At 41.4% G+C, this 23,650-nt stretch overlaps 1 protein-coding gene and 1 long non-coding RNA gene across 2 annotated transcripts in view; one reads left to right on the top strand and one right to left on the bottom strand.

Moving 5' to 3' along the window:
• The window catches only part of IQCH (IQ motif containing H), a 211,878-nt gene that overhangs the window by 31,564 nt on the left and 156,664 nt on the right, over positions 1 to 23,650 (bottom strand). Inside the window, exon 17 of the mRNA XM_024128842.3 lies at positions 1,511 to 1,681. Coding sequence (XP_023984610.1) covers positions 1,511 to 1,681 — 171 coding nt within the window. The remainder of the gene's footprint in view (positions 1 to 1,510; positions 1,682 to 23,650) is intronic.
• Positions 1 to 23,650, top strand: part of LOC114487042 (uncharacterized) — a 173,424-nt gene that overhangs the window by 55,868 nt on the left and 93,906 nt on the right. The window lies entirely within an intron of this gene.

Genomic DNA, 23,650 nt, shown 5'->3' with positions numbered 1-23,650 from the left:
TGTCCCCTGCATCGGCAGGCGGACTCTCAACCACTGCGCCACCAGGGAAGCCCTCTCTTCTTAATAAGCAAAGAGAGCTAAGGTATTCCCATGAGCAATGGTACCTCATAGGACAAGTGGATTGAGCAGGAGAAGGAGGCTGTCGCCTGAGCCCCCCAAGACATCTGGCACCCTTTCCAGGCTACCCTTCCAAGTGTACACTGAGTTCCTGCCAAGGAAGGTGATGTGGGGATCCTGGGCAGAGTCAAACAAGTGTTCTTTAAACCCAGAGGTGTCTCTTGGACCCAGAGAGACTCAACAGAGAGGCAGGAGATACTGCTCTGAAAAGATATCTCTAGGGCACTGGAGTGGGGGTCCTATTAACCACTGGCATTCCTCTTTTATCTGCTTGACATATTTGGACCTCAAGTAGAGCTTCATTTGCAAAAAGGGCACGAAGCCCACTGTTGTAAGAGAAGACAGAAGAAAGCCTCTGGCATTGTCAGAGCAGCTGTGGCTTGAGCCCCAATCTGCTCTCATACCCCACCTACAGGAAGGGCCATCTGGTCCTCTTGAACTTTGCTCTCCTTCCCCAGGACCAACCTAGCCCACTGTCCCCACGGAGGTTTGCCCTTTGTTATCCAGGGTCCTGAGGTTGGTAACCCTGAACCAGTCCCAGGACTACTGCCTCCAGCCCCCTAGAGATGGCCTAGTGATGAGAATGGGGGATTGGGCCACAGATCACAAGGGACCTCATTAACCAAGCTGAGAAGTTGGGATTTTCCTGAAGATGACAGGAGTCATTTCAAAGTCATAAGTAGGGGAGCAGCATGCTCAGATTCACTTTTCGCTTTAACCACCTTGACAGGAGGCAGGGAGTCTTAATGAGAAGCTATTGTAACACTAGTGTGAGACCATGAAAGCTGAAATGAAGGCAGTATCTTTGACGGGGGAAGGAGGGGTCAGAGTCGAGGCATTTTAGCAGCTAGCATCAACATGAGCTGGTTGCTGACTGGATGTGGTGATATAGGGTGAGTGATCAGCTTCTGGCCTGACCCGCCAAGAGGAGGTATAGGGGAGGAGAGACGGTGAGTGCAGTTTTGGGTAGTTTGACCCTTGAGGACTCTGAGACGTTCTGTTGAATATGGAATCTAGGAGTCTGAGGCTCTAAAAAGAGACTGGGGCTAGAAAAATATGGGTTTTGTTGGAAGCTTCTGGTAATTGAAGCAGTGGGTATAGAGGTACTTGCCCCGGGAAGCGAGCTGAGAGGAGAATGGAGGGGAACACACAAACATCCAGCCCTGGAGAGCCCCATGTACTTTCGTCCTTCCACATAGTGCTTGCCCTTCCTGGACGCCACCTCCCCTTTCCTACATTCAGGTACCACAAGCCCATTTTGGTAGGTTCAAAGACTTGCCTGAGATTCTTTCTTCTCTCTGGACCCATAGAGCCTGGCACACAACCAGAGCTCAGTAAATGGCGGGTGAGTATTGCTGGCACTGAGGAGAATCAGGAAGCATCGGTCGCTTACCGGCATTGCTGCAGCGTTTAGGTGGCTCATTTTCTTGTCTTTCTTGGGAACAAAGCGGGGCACTTCAAGGGTGCTCAAACTGCAATCCAGGTGGCCGTTGGTCAAGTATAAGGTGAGCTGAGTCAGGGCCAGCTGGTCACTGTATGAGAGGTTGAGGCCTGTTGCCCACACCTGAGTAGAACAGGAGCCGAAGAAGTGAGGGTGTGATCAGCCACCAGGAGAGAAGGCCCCCACCACCTCTGACCACCCCAAACCACACCAGACCCAACTACAACAGTGAACATGTGACTTAACGGAGTAGATGTTTTTGCTTCTGTTTCTCCTTCGTTCAACTGAGGGATAGAGTCTCCAGTCTGATTCTCGTCAGAAGATTTAAGGTTCTTGTGGGAGGTTACACAATTGGAAATACCTGTCCAAGATAATCTGATGGAGAGGCCCGGTTCCGAAAGGCTCATGTGCACTTTGATTTTTCTGCCTGTGGTTTGTCACTTCTAAAGTAGCCAGTGCAATGCTTGCTACTGAGAAATGAAGCTGGATGGGAACTCCAGAGGATGGGGAGTTCAAGCAGAGCAGACAGAGGGGGAAAGAGTGAGTAAATATTAGAAAAAGGCAGTTTGCCCTGAGTGCGTAAATATTAGAAAAGGGCAGTTTGCCCTGGCTTCAGAAAAAGCAGTGCTGGCTTCTCTGGGAATCTCAACATGATTCTTAAGGGAAACTTAGGGTTGACCTACAAGCCTTAGCTCTACCACTATTTTTACCTTAAGGGTGCAGGAAAGTCACTTCACCCACCCTACAATGTCACAGTATCCTCAACAGGGAAATGAAGATAGCATCCACCCTAGCTGAATCCCAGGGTCATTAGAAGGATACTATGATGCAATAGATATTAAAATGCTTTGATAAACAGATATATATAAGCAATAAGTTACTCTAAGCTACTAGATAATTGAGTAATGTCCATTAACACCTTTGACAGATACTTAACTGAGCATCCACTATGTGCTAAACTGCTGATGGCAAAGTGGGTCATATGGTACCCTCTCTCCTCTCCTGTGGCAGACCATCCTTAATTTCTTTTGTCACCCCTCACCCCTACACTGAATCCAGAAGCACCCCCAGAATCCTCCTGAGTTCAACGCTCAAGGCATATTATTGTGCTAGTTATCCGAGCGTAAAAGGTAAAGAACACATCAAGAATGGGAAGACAGATGGAATCATACTCAGTTGATTACAACACAATGAATACTTGATATGATAAAGGGATGGAACAAAGTAGTACCAAAGCAGAAAGAACAGACAGGCTGAGTTTGTCTAGTTTGAACTCAGGGCTGCATCATGGAGAAGGTTACATCTGAGCTTTGACAAGCAACACAAACATGACCAATTCCCATGTATCAAGTACCTACAGTGTGCCAGGTGCTTCACAAACATCTCAGATCTTTATAATAACCTTAAAAATAACAGCTCTATGTCACTGATAAAGAAACAGAGGTTCAGAGAGGTACCCATGTCCACACAGCTAGGAAGTGGTGGTGCTGGGATCTGAATCCAGTTCTGCCTGGCTCCAAGTCCACCCTCTGCCCTTTCCCTGCTGGTGGAGATGGCTTTAATCCTGGCCCAGCCAATCCTTACCCAGGACTAGTTTCCCACTCACACTAAAAGCTAAAGCTGCAGAGGATCAAAACGTGTTCTTGTTTAATATAGCCATGCCATGGAAATGTCTTGTGGAGAAAACATGAAGTATTGTGTTTCTGGAGTATGCTGTAATTAGCAGTAATGCATTTTCACTGTAGGAAGTTGGAAATGAACACATTTTCATGAAGACTTGATTAAACAGTTTTTCCCCTTAGAAGGCCTACATGTGCCCCCCCACACCAACTCGGTGTGTTAAAATACAGAATACATCTGCCCTAGAGTGGACTCCTCTCAAACAAATCTAGCAGTGAGTGACTTGAGTAAGCATGGAATGTAAATGGCATCATTATAAGGATATTAAGAGGTCAGGCTGTCAAGGCCCCTTGCTAAACGGATGCTAATTTCAGGAGTCATATTCGCACAGTAATGCCCTTTTATAATAGCAAATAAATCACATTTGCAACAATTGTTAAAAACTAACTGCCAAGGATCTGTTGCAGTTGTAAATATCCTATTTGTCAACTTAAATATTTCCTGCTGTATTGCATAAAATGCAAATCAGGTGGGGACAGCTACTTTTCCTTAATACAAGAAAGTGAACTTGCTGTTCTTACATGTCTGACATTTTTTTCCAGAGCTTCTGTTTTGATGTTTCAGTGTCCTTGATCAAAGAGAAATGCATATAACAAACATTATTAATATTATGTTAATAATATTAATGTTTTGGTGATGAGGATTTTAGTGGGAAGGCAACCAAGGAGCCAGAGAGCCTGAATCTGGCCCTCGCAGAGAGTGGAAACTTTAACGGTTATTTAAGCTCTCTCAATCTCAGTATCCTTCAGTGTAAAAGGCACAAATGATAACACTACCACAATGGGTTTTGAAAACAAAATAGAATAAATGCACATAAAATTCCCTTGCATATTATAAAGTTCAAAACAGATGTTACTGATGATTACTAAACATTTCCTTTAAGAGGAGTAGAATCTTAGGAGACTCATTTTCAGTTGCCTATGTAGTTATTAGATTGCTTCATTTAATAGCTGTTTTCCCCATTCATAATCATTGTGTTCAACCTCACAACTCAATCCAGTAGGTGGTTAGGTTTGAACAAAGTTGGTATTACTGTCTCTCAATTTGACCGATGAGGATACTGAGATCAAAAAGTGGTTTCGTGGTTTGCCTAAAATCATAGAGCGTAGGCCAGAACTCTGGTCTTTCTGTAGACCCAAAGTGTTTTTGCTACCCCAGGCTTCCCTAACTCCTTGTCACAAAGGAAATAGAACAAATTTCTTCACGCCTTTTCCACAACAGCAGGCTTGCCTGAATTGCTCAGATAATTGTTCTGTTCTCCATCTGGTTTTTCCATTGAAGACACCGCCTGAGGCATCTTTGTTTTGCGGACAGGGGTTCCCATTTCCCCCTCTAGACTGTCAGCCCTTTAGGGGAAGCTGCTGAGTCTTTGTCTTCTGACAGCTCTTAGTGTCTGGGGCAGGCTGGCTCCCAGCAGGGCACAGTAGCACCTCTGATGTTTCACTGTGAACTCCTTCACAACTTTTCAGGGACAGGGTTTCTTGAAGCTGGTTTCAGATTCAAATGCAGCAAACATTCATTGAACATCTCCTCTGTGCCAGCCCCAGGCTTTCACATGCCAGCCCCAAGCTTTCACACATATCTCATTTAATCCTATTCTTGATTTTGGATTTCGCTGTTAATGTTTAGAACCTAATCTCACTCTGCATCACAATTTAGATGAGCGATGATATACATAGAAAGGCACTAGACTGGGGATGGAGAGAAGTGGATATATTTTTAAATGTTTAGGAGGTGGCTTTGATAGGACTTGAAACGACTAGTTTGACAGGTTAATTGGTTAGATGTGAGGTTGAGGGAAAAACATCACTGAAGGTTAGCGCTGGAAAGACTCTTAAAAATCATCAAATACAGTTGGTTTATTTTATAAATGGAGCAACTCTAGGGTGAGAAGCAAAGTGGTTTGCCCTGGGCTTCAGAGCCACATATCAAAGGTGTGGGACAAGAAACCAAGGTGTCTCAGCTCCCAGTCATAAAGCCCTTGTTGATAATTGTTTGACTGATATTCAAAATCCATTTTTAAAAAAATGGCTAGAACACTAGAGAGATTTACATCAAGCCCTTAAGAAGCATGAGCAACATAAAAATCTTCATCTCAGCACTATTTGTAAAACTGAAAAATTGCAGCTGTCCAACATTTGGGCACTGGATAAGGAGATTATGACACACCCAAGTGATGGGATAATCTATGATATTATCATTAAAGACAATGATTGTGACTCACTTTTGATGATGTAGGAAGATACACAAAACAGCAAGAGAAGGATATAGTCATATGGGCAATATGACTTCAACTTTGTAAAAATAATACTATATCTAGAAAAGACTAGATGAGAATATAACAAAATGTTAACATTAGCAGATTTATGGTAAGTAAAATTATATATAGACTCTCATGTATATTCTAGATCTGCACTATCTAATATGGCAGCCACTGGCCATGTGTACCTATTGAGCACTTGAAATGAGGTTGGTTCAAATTGAGATGTGCTATAAATGTAAAATACACACCAGATTTTGAAGAATCTGAAATATCTCATTAATAATATTTTATACAGATCACATGTCGAAATGATACTATTCTTGGTTATGTTGGGTTAAATAAAACACATTATGTATTAAAATTATTTTCATCTTTTTTTTTTTTTTTTTTTTTTTTTTTGTGGTACGTGGGCCTCTCACTGTTGTGGCTTCTCCCATTGCGGAGCACAGGCTCCGGACGCGCAGGCTCAGCGGCCATGGCTCACGGGCCCAGCCGCTCTGCGGCATGTGGGATCTTCCCGGACGGGGGCGCGAACCCGTGTCCCCTGCCTCGGCAGGCAGACTCTCAACCACTGCGCCACCAGGGAAGCCACTTCTTTTCTTGATTACATTTTAAAATGAGGCTACTAGAAAATTAAAAATTATACATGTGGTTCACATTCTATTTCTAATTTGATTGGTTGCAAAAAAAGTCCATTGCAACTACAGCCAGGGGCAGGGCCAGTAGGGTGGGATGGGGTGAGGAGAGGTGCTGCAGAGGCCCAGCTCTCTACTCCCTGACCGGCGCTGGGCTGGATGCAGTCCTCACTGCCGCTGTGTTGGGAGACCTGAGGCGGGGTGGGCGGAGCACAGGGCAGAAGGCAAACCAAGAAACTGCAACAACCTCATTGCCTTTAAACAAGCGTGTGAGAACTGAAGACAGGGTCAGGCAGAGGCGAGCTTGCCCAGAATCGTTCGTTCCAAGGTTCTGGGTCCTTCTTGGGCTGCAAGCTTTGGGATGAAATGGTAATAACACAGTTCTGTGTGGGGAGGTGAGGGAGAGAGGGTCCCGGTATTGAGCTCTTTTTGCCTTAGGTGCTCCAGGCAGATGGAGGCCGCCTGATCACCTCTGCTGCTTCTGCCTCTTTCCTGTGACAGGCAGGATGGATGGGTGGCAGAGGATATAGATGTGGGCAGATGTGCTAAGGCCCTACATTCTGTAACTATCTCCAAGGGCAAATGAAGTAGCAAAGAGTTTGGTCTTGCCAACCTTCTCTTATGGGCATTGGGGTAGGTATGGGACTGGGAGACTAACTTATAGATTAAATAACATTTGTTGAAGAATCATAGAATTTCAGAGCTGTCAGAGTCCATGGATGTTTTGCAGACCCATCTCTAGGTTTTCTTTCCTTTTTCATCTTTATTTGTAAGCAGAAGAATCTGACGCTCCAGACAGGGTAAGTGACTTGCTAAAGGCCTTACTCTTGGTACCAGGTCTAAGACAAATATTCGTGACTCTCAGCAAAGTCACCTCTCTGGGCCACTTTCCTTGACTAATCACTGGGGATAATAGTCCTGGTGGACCCTCCCTCAGTTGCCTCTAGATGCAGCTATGAGGCTAACTGGGAAGATTCCTAAGCATGTGTAGAATTTTTTTTGATTTGAAAATTTTATTTAAAACGTTTCATTCTGATAATAAATTTAGAAAAATAATCAGTAGGTTGTTCAGGATATTCATAGTGTTTTTTTTCATTCAAATTTTAAAATTGAAATATAATTGATTTACAATATGTTAGTTTAAGGTGTACAACATAGTGATTCAGTATTTTTACAGATTATACTCCATTTAAAGTTATTATAAAATATTGGCTGTATTCCCTGTGCTGTACAATATAACCTTGTAGCTTATTTGTTTTATACATAATAGTTTGTACCTCTTAATCCTTTACCCCTATCTTGCTTCTCTCCCTGTCCCTTTCCCCACTGGTAACCACTAGTTTGTTCTCTATATCTATGAGTCTGTTTCCTTTTTGTTATATTCACTAGTTTGTTTTAAGTTTTTAGATTCTACATATAAGTGATGACAAACAGTATTTGTCTTCTCTGACTTATTTCACTAAGCATAATAACCCCCAGGTCCATCCATGTTGTTGCTCGTGTGGAATTTTTTCAAAAGGTAGACCTCCAACTAAGGCTACTGAGATATGCAGCACTGAGAATTCACCCACCATAGAGATGGCATCAGGCCTTTAGAACAGAGTGCAATACACAGCCCACCCTCCTCAGCAGCCTGTTGTGGCTGAGGGATGTGTGTACCACCTCCCTGCCCATGTTCATGTCTTCATTCACAGTCCCAACGTTATAGGAAACCCATTATTTGATCACTTGATTCTTTCTAGAGCAAGACCAAACCCTCAGTAAGACCCACAGCTATGCCTAAGCTATGTAGACCAGGCCACCTGCCCAGCTCTCTGCTGGCTGGACGATACAGCCATGGGTAGCCAAGGTTCCCTCTGTCCTTACTGGTTTGGCTAGATACAGAGCTGGGGGCTTATTTCCTACTTATTAACTGTGGAGGCTGGGAATCCACTGGAGGGTGCTGAGCAGAGGAGTGACATGATATCTCATATTTTTAAAGGGTTACCCTGGTTGCGGTGGGGAGAAGAGACCATAAGGGGACAAGGATGGAAACAGGGAGGTCAGCAAGGAGGCTGTTTGCAGTAATCTGGGTGAGAGATGATGGTGGATGGTCCAGCACAGTCATTGTAGAGGGTGAGAGAATCGGTCATATTATAGATACATTTCAAAACTAGAACCTAAAGGACTTATTGATGGGTTGGATGCAGGTGTGAGAGAAAGGAAGGAGCCAAGGATGTCTCCAAGACTTTTGCCCTGAAAAAATGGGAGGGTGGAATTACCATGTACTGAGTGGGAAAGATTGCTAGAGGAATAGTTTAAAGGGTAAAATTAAGATTTCAGGTTTTGGCTTGTTAGGTGTGAGATGCCTTTGTTGAATGGTGTTCTAGAGGATGGGATGGGATCTCAGGCACCTTTTCTCCTTTCTCAGCTGTAAAATCAGGAGGATGTGCTTGGCTGGGTTGGGAGGGATAAAGCAGAATCAGTCCCTGTAGGGAGGCATCTTTTTCTCTGCTGTTACTTTTGGGCCTCGGGCTCAAGGGTCTCCTTGGTTGGGGAGAGGCAAGGTCTGTAGGACATGGGGCCTTCCCTAGGGGACATGCTTCTCAGCAGGTTTAGGTCGAGATGAAATAAGGCTGAGAAGGGTAGGGGCAGCTTGGTAGGGAAAAGAAGTGATGGCAGCTTGAGGGCGATAGGGACTAGAGAGGCCAGTGCCTGGAGGGAGGTAAATGTCTTCACTGGATGGAAAGAGCACTGGACCAGAGTTACAGGACCTCACTGGAAGGGAGTGTTGGCCTCGCCACTTACTGTGTGTGTGATCTTAACTTCCTTCCCCTCTCTGGGCCTCCGTTTCCTTGTCTGTTAACACAGACCAGTGGTCACTATCTCTGAGGGTTGTTGAGAAGATCCAGTGACTACATGAGATATTGCATGAGACTATTATTGTGGGGTCTGTCAGAAACAAATCTGTTTGGATTTGTTCCCTGTGTGCCTGCCAGGAGCAGAGTCTGGGGCAGGAGTAAGAACTCGCTTGACTCTTGACTTCGGTATTCTTGCCTGATTCTCAGAGACAGTGTACACACTTAACTCTTCTCGAATGCTGTTTAAAAACAGGCTCCAGAATCCCGGCTATCATACAGAGTAGGCATACTTTCTTAAGCAGCAACTAAATGAGATCTCTTCCCATCACTAAATCACCAAACAGCATCAAACTCTCCATTGTGGTAAACAACACACCTGATACTTAGTTTTAAGGCAGGTGGTACACTGCACTGTAAGAATTTTTACATAGGAAAATATTAATGTGATTATAATAGTTGGTAAGAATTGTATTACATAAAAATATCTATAGATAGGCAGAGGGGACTGCAGCCTCTTGGCATGTTGCCACCTAGTGGTAGCTTCTGGGATGGCCCAGTCTCTCAGAGAGGTGAAGAACTGCAGTTACTGCTGGATGGGGCAGTCACCCAGGGCCCCAATCAACAGTTGACACTCCTAGTATTCATCTTGGAGGCCTTCCCCTCTGTTTCTATTAATCCTATGTATCCTTTTGGGCACGATTTAAATCACAGCTCCATAAGGGTGTCTCTGAGCAACTAGAGTATCCATTCTCTCTCCCACCCACCCTGGATACTACCTTATATTGGGCCTTTGGAGTTCATGGGGCCAAAGGCAGCAAAAAATCTGGGCCCTGCCACTTAGCACTCAGGACCCAGTAGTCCACCATGCCTAGGGCCTCCGTGATTTTCAAAGGCCTTAAAAATATTTGGATTCTGAAAAAACAGTTACTGGCCCCCAAATATGAAAAGAAAACTGTCAAATAACAGAAATATCAACAAAATTGACATCTCAGTTAAACACAACACAACTCTTTTACACAGTTATGTCTATGTCACATTCCATGAGAGTGCGTTTGTACATTTGATGTGATGTAGGGTAATGGAATCTCTAAAACTGAAAATATTCAGGGCCCAAAGAGGTCTATTTAAACACTTCTGTCCTGGCAGACCTAAAATGACATTCATCATTCCCACCTCCTCATTTTATGGCTGAGGACTCTGAGAGGTGAACTGACTCACTCAGGTCCCACAATTAGGGGAAGAGCTGGAATCAAGTTTCCTGATTCCTGCTCCAGCTCTTTCCATGACACCTAATTACCAGCATTCATAGTCCAATTTCTATATAGTGCCAGAAGCTTCTCTGTGACCTTGGAAATTCTTTCAGGATGTGTAGGAACTATATTCAAAATTAATTTTGGGATCCAAAATGGAAAATATTGAAATTTAAACCTGTACCATCAGCAGTTGAACTTATGTTTTCCACTTTTGTAAAAAAAAAAAAAAAAAATCACAAAATTTTTAACATACTCTTGCCTTCTCTGCTTCCTTTTTCCAAGCTTCTTCCACTACCTTTATAAATTTATGATTTTCTATTACTTTTGAGACTGATGGCCTAACTGATATTATTTGTATTCTTAAGGTACAGAATTACATACTCATTTCTTTTTTCAAGTATTTCCTCACTTTTTTTATTATGAATTTTTGGAAGGCCATTTTCTTATTTTGACATTAAGCAGTAAGCTATAATAAACATGAAAACCCAATTTTTATAACCTGTTATAGGTTTCTGGGACTAGTAATTATATATGCTTCTTCCATGCCAATTCAGTATAATAATCCCATGCTGTATATAGTTATTCTTCTTCAATATTCACACTATAAATGTCAGGACTTGTGAATGATTTGCTTAGTTGAGAAGTGCTCTTTTAAAGTTACTGCAAATGATCTCTAAAAGGCTTTTGTGTGGATTTTCAAGGCAGAAGGTGCTTGTTCAGGAGCTCCCATGGGGGAGGATTCCTGTGCCCAGTCCTTGTGGACATGGAAGGCTGTCTTGCCAAGTGAGGTGGGGATGTGCATGAAGCAGTGGCCCCATCAGTTCAAAGAGTTGGCAGCAAAGTTCGGCATTCCCTCCCAGTTTCCTTGACAGCTCCAGTAAACCAGAACGTTTTATAAAGAACAACCTTGGTTGCAGACTATGTGGGCAAGAAACACAGGCTGTGGCCTTGGAGGTGATCTTGCCCAGCCTCCTCAAACCCCAGGCACAAGACTCCAAGAGGGGTAGAGACAAGAGCTCAGAGCTCTTGATTTCAAGTCCAAGGCAAGTTTGTTTACATTTGGGAAATTCCTAGAGAGGAGAATCAGACCTACAGCAGGGTCCTCTGATTCATATCTGAATCCTGCATAAAACCTAGCACAGCACTCCTGATATGTATGTGCAATAAATCTTTGTTGGATGATTCCATTAAATAACACAAGGAAATAAATCTTCCCTTTAAAACACAGACAGGAGAGATACCATTTCAAACCTACACAGGTGGCTGAAATAAAAAAGACAATAACAAGTGTGGGCAAAGATATGAAGAAAAAGGAACCTTCATGCATTGCTAGTAAGATTGTAAAATGGTGCAGCCACTCTGAAAAACAGTTTGGCAGTTCCTCAAAGAGTTGATGTAGAGTTACCATATGACCCATCAATTCTACTCCTAGGTATGCAACCAAGAGAAATGAAAACATGTTTACACAAAAACTTGTGCATGAATGTTTATAGCAACATGATTCATAACCATTAAAGAGGAGAAGCAACCCAAATGTCCATCAACTGATGAATGGATAAACAAAATGTGGTACATCCATACAATGGAATATTATTCAGCCATTAAAAGGAATGAAGCACTGATAAATGCTTAAACATGGATGAACCTTGAAAATATTCTGTTAAGTGAAAGAAGCCAGTCACAAAAGACCACCTAGTATATGATCCCATTTATATGAAATGTCAAGAATAGGGAAATCCATAGAGGCAGAAAGTGGTTTTCAGTGGCTGGAAGGAAGAGGGTATGGGAAGTGATTTCTAATGGTACAGTTTCTTTTTAGAGTAAAGGAAATGGTCTAAAATTAGATAATTATGATGGCTGTATAACTCAGTGAATATACTAAAAGCCACTGGACTGTACACTTTAAAATAGTGAGTTTTATATATATGATATCTCAATAAAGCTGCTACATACACACACACACACACACACATCCCAGTCTCCAGTAAACACATTCTAGGGCGGACGCCTCCACAATTTGTATGGCCACTTGTTTGAATCTAGTTGCATGTGGAAATCATGACTGAATGAGGGAGACTGTGAGAAACCACCTCCCAGACTGCCCTCTGAATTTATTCTAGGTATTCTTCAAGTCTACACTTTAAAAAGCTTTTCCATGTGTGGGTAAAAAATACCTGCCTTATACACTAAAGCAAACTAGCACTCAGCAAGGGTTAGTACCTGGATCTCAATAAGCAGTCATGGGCTGGAAGGGATAATATATTAGCATCTGTCAGAAAGACTCAATTAGGTCTGGGGATGCAGTGTCACTTTTCTGTGACAGGCAGAATACTTCCTCTGACTGCCCACTGCAGGCTTTCACTTTGTATCAGCTCCTGTACTGAGTGGGGCTGAGTGTGGTCAAATCCAGAAGAGAGGCAGGGCTGGTCAGGCAAGTGGGCACAAAGGAAGCTTTGTCTTAAACACATCTGCTTCCCTTCCTCCATCCTGTTGCTCATTCGAGGGGCCCCCAATGCCTCAGCCTGCCTTCTGTGGTTTTGGGTGTCCCCCAAGCCCTGTGCCCTCCATAGTGACATCGAGTCAATCCAATAATACAATGAGTCATGACTAATTTGGTGATGGTAGAGGGCTGTTTACTGTAATGGAACCTTTTGGATTTGGTTATCTGAGAGATGAATATATATTCCACAACTTTGCCTTTGTTGTCTACAGACTCTGGTGTTTGAAAGATTTGGCACCCTATCAAGCCAATATGCTGTCTTTGTTGATGGCAGCAATATTTAGAAAGCTGCCTACTTGACCACATGGAGGACAGACTCTAGGAGGGAGACTTGGGGAAGGAAAGAGGAAGGGGAATTAATGTATATTAAGGGTCTATTATGTACAAGGCACTCTGGCATTTTCTCATGTCATCCTCACAACAACCTTGTGAAGTAGATATTAACACCCCCATTTTATAGAAGTGGAAATGGAGGCTCAAGGAACCCAGAAACCTGCCCAAGTTCCACAGCTAAGTGGCAGGGCTAGGATTAAGGTCCAAGTTTGCCTGGCTCTGAAGTCCAGGTTTTCTTCCCATGCTTGATCTTGGATATTACTCTCCACCTGGCAGGGAAACAAATGCTTGGTAGAAGCGAGAGATCACCACGCTGCTGGCAGTCACATCCAGAATCTCCACCAATTACTCGGTGGTTCTGAAGCCAGAGAAAGGCCTGTGATTTACCGTGGAACTTTGGGCAAGCCACTGAACACCTTTCTGCCTCGCCTTCCCCATTATTTGTCTGTAAAGCACTTTGAGAGCCTATAATGAAAGAGCTTTATAAAGACAAAGAAATAGGGGGACTGCCCTGGTGGCACAGTGGTTAATAATCTGCCTGGCAATGTAGGGGACATGGGTTCAATCCGTGGCCCCCGTGTGCCACAACTACTGAAGCCTGTGTGCCTAGAGCCCGTGCTCCACAACAAAAGAAGCCACCGCAGTGAGAAGCCAGTGCATTGCAACGAAGAGTTGCCCCCGCTCCCTGCAACTAGAGAAAGCCCGCGCGCAGCAACAAAGACCCAAAGCAGCCAAAAATAAATAAATAAATAAATTTATATTTTAAAAGAAGACAAAGAAATATTGTCCTTCAGTGTAAGCAAAAAGCCGAGGTTCCTACCTGTGATCAAAAGAAGTCCTGTGGCACTTTCCAGAAACATATGGGTGGAGCTTTAGGGCTCCACAATCACAAGTGATTGTGAAATCACTTTCTTCATATTTCCTTCATCAACAAGTGAATAAAAAATACAAAATATATATATTGATATTTTCGCCCCAAATCTGAGACAGCATATTCTTTGGTATACCATAAGTCTTTAATATGAGTAGAGAAGTCTTACAGTTATTTCTTTGAAAAGTGTCTTTTTTATATCGAGCCTCGTTAGAGCTGTCCTCTTATACACACTTCAACTTATGGAGGGTAGGGCTCTTAGTAGCTGACACAAGGGATTCAAAACCTGCTCCTTTCAGTTCAGGGAAGACCTGCAGAAAAACCCAGTTGTCCTCCTTGGTGGTAACTGCCAATTCCATGCCCTTCTTGGAGCCACATGTGACTTTTCTCTATAATCCCTTTGTATTTCCTGACAATGTACTCCTCATGGGAGGGGAATTCTGTTATTTTATTTGGACTTTTATTTTGTATTGGTTCCTGACTTATCCTGTTCAAGTTTCAATGGGTTGGTTTGCTATTATTTACATATTAAGACTTTTGTGAAGAAATTGCATAAGGTTTAAAAAACAGACATAAATAAGTAGTACTCTAGAGTGGGCTAGGAATGTGGCATGATAGGGGAAGACTGACTCCCTCAAAAAGTGAAGCCATTTCATTTATTTATTTATAAGGGCTTGGAATGCTAGGCAACACAATGACTCTTATGTTTAAGAAAGCAAAATATATGTTTAAAGGAATATACATATTGTTAAAACAGTTCCATTTATGCCAAAGATTCATGTAACTTTATAAAGGTTTTCAGGGATTTTAAAGGATTTTAAGTGCTGTGTTAGACTGTACTAGTAACAGATGTTCAACAGCATGTTTAAGTTTTTGTTTTACTGAAAAAGCAACGGATTACTTGATATTTTCTTTTAAAAAATCATACCAAAGCCACCACATTTTAAGTATAGCTCAAATTCATTATTTCTAAAAAGCATAAATGATTTAAAATAACATAAGGGCTCCTAAAAATAAATATTGCTGTAGCAGAGCTAGAAGAATTTGTTTGCTAAAGATTCCCTTCAGAGTTCCAGTCTTTTGTGTCACTTCTTGTTCTTTTTCTATGAAGACAGATGGTGTCAGTAATTGCCTATATATTTAATTAAGTTAAAAATCTACAAAGTAAGGTTTTGGCAAAAAGTAGGATTTTGTGCTATGAGCAAAGGAAGCAGAAATTGATAACGTAAGATACTCTTCCTCACCAAATACACATTTTGATATCCATGTGTGTTGGAATGTGAGATTGGATTTCATAAATCTAATGAGTAAAAAAAAAAGGGCATTTATTCTGAAAGATAAAGCCCATAATAGAAATCTAGATGGCAGTTCTCTTACATTTCTGACCAGCTAGATGGGAATGAGTCTACCTCTGTCCACATCACCTCCAACCTTAGCCTGATACTCAGTGGCTATTCTAAACTCCTCTGACACTCAGGTTTTTGCCTGGGATTTTTCACCTAGCAGGTTAATCATTGTGAAATTATTATGGAGGGAAAAGCAGTAGCTACTTGTAGAAAGTGGTTTGGAGAGCTGACTTAACCATTCTTGTGGTGTCTGTTTTCAATGTTCCCATCCCGTGAATCCTCCTTCTGGCTTAATGGCAATATGGCACTCCCAGCTGTGGTGCTATGTACGGGCTTGCTCATTTAAACTCTTAAAGCTTAAAAATGGCTACCACAACACTGATTTTATTCCATTTCGCTTAGTCATTAACATTTAATGATTACCTTATGCGCTGAGCACAAGGATGGAATATATTAAAAAAAATAAGAGATGTGTTTTCTGGCTTTAAGCTGTTCGACTCAATTCAACAGCATATTGAGGATATACAAGAGGAACATACATTTTCTTTGGTGATGGTGGTTGAGGAGCGGGGAGAGACTTACAAAGGAAGTCACCATCAATTCAGTGCAGTACCGTGGGGAATATTTGCTGTGAGAGAAGGAGCATGGGCTCAGCAGGCAGCTAAATCATGGTTTGAACCCTGGATTTGCCACTTAGTTGCCCTGTGACCTTGAACATGTCACTCAAGCCTCAGTTTCCTCATTTGTAAATTAGAGATAATAGTACTCACTTTTCAGGCGTGAGGATTAGGGACACTACATGTAAAATGCATAACAGAATGTCTGGCACGTGACAAAACTCCAATAAATAGTTGATATTATCATTAATAATTACTCTGGCTGTCAATACTCTACCTCAGCTCTGAGAAGCTAGAGAATGAAGTGGCACTGAAGGGGGATTAATTAAGGGGGGTTTCCATGAGGAGTTGGATTTTGAAACATGTTTCGAAAGAAGGGAAGTTGTATATCGATAGAAAAGAAAGGAAAGGCCAATTGTAGGAATGAAGGTGGCACGTGGCAGGCAGGATGAGAATGCCTATATTGAATATGGGAGTCACTAAGCAGGTCAGTTTGCTTGTTCTAGAGAGTACTTTGGACATGATCAGTGAGAAAAGCAATTAGTGCCACATGGTGGGAGAGGGATGGTTCAGGGTTGTTTTAAGAAATAGGTGAAGCCTAGAGCAAATTACCCTGTACTTTGTCACCTCAACCATATGGTTCAGATAAAATTAAATTAAAATGAATGCTAAGGACAGTTTTGAAATGGAAAATTTATCACACAAAAAGTCTTGACCACAGGTGACAGCTGGAAGTAGGAAAGGGCCACTCAGCTTTGTTTTTGTGATGCTGGTGGACAAGTTGTAACCACATGTATGTGGAGAATGTTTTGGTCTGTCTTAGCATCAGCAGGGAGACTTTTCCTTTCTCCCTACCTGCGGACCTCCTGAGTCCTACAGAACCGTGGCACCTCCTGAAAAGTTCAGGATGCAGTGTAAATGCACACATTTGCCCTTCTTTGGCAATGTTTCTGGTGATTAAATTTAGTTAAAGACCTCCAAGTCCAGAGAGAAGTGCCTGGGTTTCATTCAAAAGGAAGCAAGGATCTCCACGGTGAGGGAGGTCATCTAAAGAAGTCCTGGGTGGGGCGACTAGCCATAAACAGAGGAACTGGGTCTATTCTTTGTAGACCAACCAAAGTCCTACCCAAGAGCTGATGTTTAGGCTTGGGTTCAATCTTTCTGAAGCTTAAGGTTTGCAATGTAAGGGGGTTAACCCAACATTTAAGGACAGTCACATACGGTAAGATTGTATATAGCAAAGCTGGTGACTAGTTTACCTGCGCTATTAGTGTTAAGAAACAGAATTGTAATTTTCACTATAAAATTTATTGTCATCATTGCCTTTGTGCTCATTGCAGAAGTCCTCATCCTCACCATCATCATTATTATTACTTGTATATTACAGGGATGCAGACCTTTTAAAGGGACAGGTCTTTTACTTTAATACTTCAAAACCCTTGGGATCTATTTTCCCTTCACTGGGTATTAACTTGTGATTTACAATGTGTCTATTATGGCATTTAAAAAACACTGAATAACAGGCATTTCTGTTTATACTAAAGGCCTATAAATTTTAATTTAGATATACCCTGTTAACCTTCTTACATATAAATAAAATACCTTCCCTAAAGAGAAAAACTAAATCTCATTGAGGTCCCTTGGTGAATACCTTGTATATCTTGAAGACAGAGATAGGGAGATTTTGCAAATGAGAGTACTAGGGGAGAGCTTGGAGAGAAGTATTCATTCATTCATTTAATAAATATTTATTGTGGATCTACCATATGCTAGACATAGTGCTAGGTGCTGGGTATATAACAATGAATAAGAAGGAATTACGATATTCTGTAGACCTTGGTTTTTCTACTCTCTGAAATAAATATATTCACTTTTGATGCTTATATATCACTTTGAGATGATAATGTTCACTGACTTTTAAAAACAATGCTAATTCAATTCAGATTCCACTCACAGTTTGAGAACCTGCTGAGGCCTCAGGTGACAGTTTTACATGTGATTATGCTGTTTGATTTAATAAGAACAGCACCTTATATCTGCTCAGCCTCTCAGAACACCCTGTGGTAAGGAGGGGAGGGATTCACCATTAGTGAATGAAAAAACGAGGCTCAGAGGTGTCCAGTGAGTTGCCTAAAGTATCACAACTGCTAAGTGTAAAGACTGGGGCCAGAACCCCCTATCCGTCATAATGAAAATATTTTCAGCTACCTCTTTTTTTTTCTATTCTAGGCTGATACATTTGTATTTAGAAACTCTTAGAAACAGTTTTCAGAATATATGAGACATTCTCATATACATCAGGGCTTTCCATTTTTGTCTTTCTTCATAGTTTGTGCTTTGTAACAAGTCTCATTTCCTTCTGTAGCTACCTTAGGTATCCAGGAAGGGCCATTGCTAGGAGCCTGCAGCTGTTTTTCATCTAAACTTTTTTCAAAATTGGATTTCCTTTCCTTTAAAAAGTTAATAACTATCAATGCTCGTAACAGAGATAGCTATTTCAAAAGTTTACAATTATCTAACAACAAAAGACTTTTTAACCTGGGGATTTCAACAGAAAGCACCTTTGCTCATCTATTTGTTTAGTGACTTTACATAAAAGGAACTGAAGACTGATATATAGGGGAGTTCCTTGGTGGTCCACGGAGAGTGATACATATATGCATATTTACATGAGGCAAGTCAGTCATGATGTTTGTAAGACTTAGAGCATCATTTTTTTCCCATATGTGTTTTGTGCATTTCTACCACCACCCTTCAGAGCATTTTCCCACTTGGAATACACTCTTTTTTTACCCTCTTTCAAATCCTAGTTATCTTTCAGCTCAAATCCCAACTACTCTGTAAAAACCTTTCTTGATTGCTCCAAACAGAAGGCAGTTAATCTGGCATTGCCTTTTTTTGTTTGTTTGTTTGTTTGTTTTGTGGTACGCGGGCTTCTCACTGCTGTGGCCTCTCCCGTTGCGGAGCACAGGCTCCGGACGCGCAGGCTCAGCGGCCATGGCTCACGGGCCCAGCCTCTCCGCGTCATGTGGTATCTTCCCGGACCGGGGCACGAACCCGTGTACCCTGCATTGGCAGGCGGACTCTCAACCACTGCGCCACCAGGGAAGCCCTGGCATTGCCTTTTTGATGTCTCTTTCATTGTTCTATGTAGCTGTCACCTAAGCTTTTCCTCGTAATTCATTTTTCAAGTGTTTCTCCCCAGCTAGATTTTGAACTCCCAAAGGGCAGGCACTTCCACTTCTTTTGCATCTTTGCAGCCTCTCTTGTAACTACCATAATGTCTTGTACATACTAGATGCCCAATAAACACTTGTTCTTTCCTTAGAATTTCCCCAAAGTGAATATAAATAAGCTCAACAGATCTGGATGTTCTAGAAGTTCCCAAAGTCCATTCATCAATTGGCTATCATGTAACTATCATTGTGTTAGACGTTACGGTGAGGTAAAAAATGCAAGGACCAGTGCATTTTCTAGAGGATTTACAAATTTCTTGGAGGCAATGTGTATGCCTAAGAACCAGTAAGAGTACAAAACAATTGTGTGCTTGTGGTATCAAATGGAATTGGGTGATGGATATGAAATGAGCTTCCTTGTGATAGGGAACATGTCTTGTTTATCTCTGTTCCCTCAGCATGCAGCATAGGAACTGAGTAGACCCTGGGGAGGTATTTGTTCAATGAACATGTCAGTGTCTTTTCAATCTGAAGCCTTTGGCAGGTACTTCACGTCCCTCGTGGAACCGAGTAGCTTTTGCCCATCAGGGGCTCTTGCTCCAGGACCCATTGGGGTATGGAAATAGCTTTTGCTGCTCTTTGTGTAAGGGTTGGATCCCTCCCCTCATGCTCATGTGGGAAGGCCAGATCTCCAAAATGACTATCTTATAGCTCCATGTATTCTGCACAGTCTCTGAAAGCTTGGCATTTCCCCATTCCTAGGGTACTGGAATCTTGAACTTAAGTGCACTATCGGGAGTGGTTCTGTACTATGCTCTTACCAGCTCCATTTCCCAGGGACTGGCTCTTTTCCTTTTATTCCCAGTGACCCTGACGTTCCCAGTATTTAAACCCTACATTTCCAAAACTCTTCCTCCATTCTGCTACCCTAGAACCTCACTCTCATCTGAAGTCTGGACAAGATTTTCCATATTCTTATCTGGACTGATTCACAATAGTGGGCCTGTCCTTGGTGCACCACTGTCATTTTATCCATCTTTCTTTGTCTCCCAGTCCCCTCTGCTCTTATTATGACAGCATGGTAAGTTATGGGGGCCCAGCTGGGGCCAGACAGCAAGATTGTGAGATGGACTCAGTCACCTCAGCTTTCTGCCTCCCACCTCTATTGCAAGACACGTGTGGACATAAGTAAGGTCATGTATGTGAAAGTGCTTTGTAATGATCATTATTTGTGATTATCATTATTTATATATATTTTTCTGACTGCAGATACATGCTTACTTTTGAGAATGCAAATGGAGAAAGCATAAACAACAAAACAGAAATAACTCTCTGTACTAGTTTCCTATTGCTGCTGTAACAAACTGCTGTACATTTAGTAGATTAAAGGGTCAAAGATGAGAAGTCTCACTGGGCTAAAGTCATGGTGTCAGGGGGCTTCATACCCACTGGAGGCTCTAGAGGAGAATTTGTTTCCTTGCCCTTTTCAGCTTCTAGAGGTCACCTGCATTCCTTGGCTTATGGTCACTTCCTCCATTTTCAAAGCCAGCAGAACCCTTGTGATTACATTGTCCACCTGCATAATCCAAGAATATCTTTCCATCTCAAGATTACTAAGTTAATTACATACACATGTTACCATGTGTGGTAACCTTCACCAGCTTCAGAAATTAGGACATGAACATCTTTGCAGGGCCATTACTCTGCCTATCATACCCTCAATCTTCTAACCCAGAAATAATGACTTGTAACACCTTAGTGTGTTTCTTTAGGTTCTTTTTGCTCTGCATATATGTTTTTTCTTTTTATAAAATTGTTATCATATTACATATATTGTTTTAGAATCTGTATTTTGCCATGCCACTGTTCTAAGTAGAGTTTCTTGTTAAATATTATTCAAAACTTTAGTTTTACTGTTTTCGTAGCACTGGATTCTATTCATCTGTCATAATTTGCTTAACAAATTCTCTAATAGAATTTAGTCCATTTGAAGTTTTTTACTTCCCTTAATAATGTGATTAATATATGTGTACATAAATATTTATGATTATTTCCTTGTGGTATTTCTAAAAGGTGGATTCTTACTATTACTATTAAATTTTTAATACAAAAATACTATGAAAATATTATTGAAATAATTTTTGAACTCAAAAGTCAAATAAGCCAACTGACTCATTTTATAGCTGATAAAACTGAAGATGATAGAAAGAAAGTGAAAAGCTCAAGGTAACATAGTAATTTAGAAAAGGGGCTAGATTTGACTATTTGAAACTTTAGTATGATGAAGAGCATTACAAATAAACTTAAAACACAAATGACAGGGTTCAGTACCAACTGCAGCTGTGGTAAGTGAAGAAGACAGCAGGACTGGGTGGGAGATTTGTTACACTGAAGAAATAAATAAATTGATTGAGTAAATAAGTAAATATATTGAAGATAAAGAGACTCAGGTTTCTCACTGTTGGAGAAAGTATTCATTTGTAAGTGTGGAAAAAGGGAAGTCTAGAAAGAATCTTGAAGTGTTAAATTAGAATTAGAGATATTGGCAGGAATGCATGGTTTTAAAATATATACACATAGATATAGAAATGGTTATAGGTGCATGCATGTATGTATATGCTTGTGTGTATCATACATATATAAAACATATATTTTCTAGCTCTGTCCACTGAGAGAGGCCAGAGCAATGACACTCCAGTAGCAATGAGAGCACTAAGAGCCCAGACCTTAATACCATCCTCCAATAAAAGCTCTTGGGCTGATCCGAGGTCTGTCAGAGAAAATGCAAAATGAACCTGGAACATCTCATTGTGCTAGGAAGTAAGACAACGCTCAAAGAATGATGGGGACACAACAAAAGGACACAAGAGCCACACTGAAGGGTCTCCCACTAGCCGAATCTGGGACAACTTGAGCATCAAAATGATGAAAGTGTCAAAATACAACTGACTTAAGAGACTAGAACCTCACAGGTTTAAACTGGTATAAATACATATGTGCCTACATACATAAACGAAAGATGGAGAAGGAAAAACTCTTTCTTGCAGTAGATTTCCAACTAATCTATGTAGAAAGAATGATGGAAATAGAAAATTACCACTGTCATCATGGTGGCTGACTCAGGAGAAAGTTGGCAATGGATACTAAGTTTCGTGTGGAAATTTGATGAGGAATAAGACATTATTCCTTGGAACACCTTTCCATAAAATATTATGAATCAATTACAAAGGAAAAAACAGTGATTTTATGGTGGAGAAACATGGCTGGAAAAAAGAAAGAAAAGCCACAGTGACAATCTGGAGAAGATGTTTGTAACATGTATAACAGTTAAAGGATAAGAGTTTCTTATATACAAAGAACTACAAATCAGCATTTGTATTATAGTCCAATTTAAAAGGAGCAAAAGATATGATAGGGCAATTAAGTCAAGATATATAAATGGCCAACAGATATAGTACAGATGTTCATCCTCACTAATAATAATCAAAGAAATACTGAGGAAAACAAGATGCCATTTTTTCCCCTGTTAGATTGGCAAAAATGACAGGTTGATAATATGCCGCCAATCTCTTCATTGGCACCACAATGCATGTCAGTGAGAAGAGAAAATACAGTGTTTTCTGAAGTGATGTCACTTGCAAAATGGCAAGAATATATACCAGTGATTTTGCAAATAATCTATTACATACAGAGAGTTAATGTACTTCCCTTGCCAATGTAGAAACTCCTTTTGGTGTGTTCAGTGAGAACTTCTTCCAATGTTCTACTGAAAATTGTAACACAAATGGCCATACACTCAAATATTAACAGGAAGAGACAAGGTGAAGTATTAGTATGATAAAATCAGAGAATCTTGGGTTAATATTCATTTATCCCACCCATCAACTAATCTCTGAACTCTTCTCTAAAAGCCTTAACACCACCATCCAACATCTGCTAGAATACCTCTATTGTTCATTCATTCATTCTTTTAACAAATAATTTACTGAACACTTACTCTGGGCTGGGGCAGAGATAGTGCTGAGAATTGAATGGGGAGCAAAAAGGGATATAATATATCTCCGCAGGGAGCTTATACTGTACAGGGGGAGACAGCTTTAATCAGGTAATCATGTAAATAAGTCTTAAATTGTAACAAAAGCAAGTGGTATAAAGGAGAGGTACATGATGATAGGAGAACCTAAAACAGGGGAATTTGACTTTGTCAGGAAGTTCGGGGGAGGCTTCCCTAACAAAGTGTGGCTGGAGCTGAAATATGATGGATGCGAAGGGGGTTAACTAGGTAAAAGAGAAGAGGCAAGAGCATTTTAGGCAGAGGGGCAGCATGTGTAAAAGCCCTGTGGCAGGAGGTAATATGACGAGTAAGGGGTTGGAAAAGAGAGAAAAAGAGGGGGAGTTAGGGTGAGCAAAGCCTGTCAAGGCACATGGGACCAGCCAAGTGAAATGTGGGACCTTTGTCCCAGAAGCTGGGAACAGTAGTAAGCTCTGGGACAGGACCAGCTCTGTGTCTGGAGAAGATACCTCTCACTGCCTCGTGCAATTCTCCCTATACCAAACTTGAATAAATAAAAACCATAA

The sequence above is a fragment of the Physeter macrocephalus genome, chromosome 11 (assembly GCF_002837175.3).
Source record: "Physeter macrocephalus isolate SW-GA chromosome 11, ASM283717v5, whole genome shotgun sequence".
In the NCBI taxonomy this organism is placed as follows: Eukaryota; Metazoa; Chordata; class Mammalia; order Artiodactyla; family Physeteridae; genus Physeter; species Physeter macrocephalus.
The sequence above is the reverse complement of the archived record's forward strand: the minus strand, read 5'-3'. Positions and strand labels throughout refer to the sequence as shown.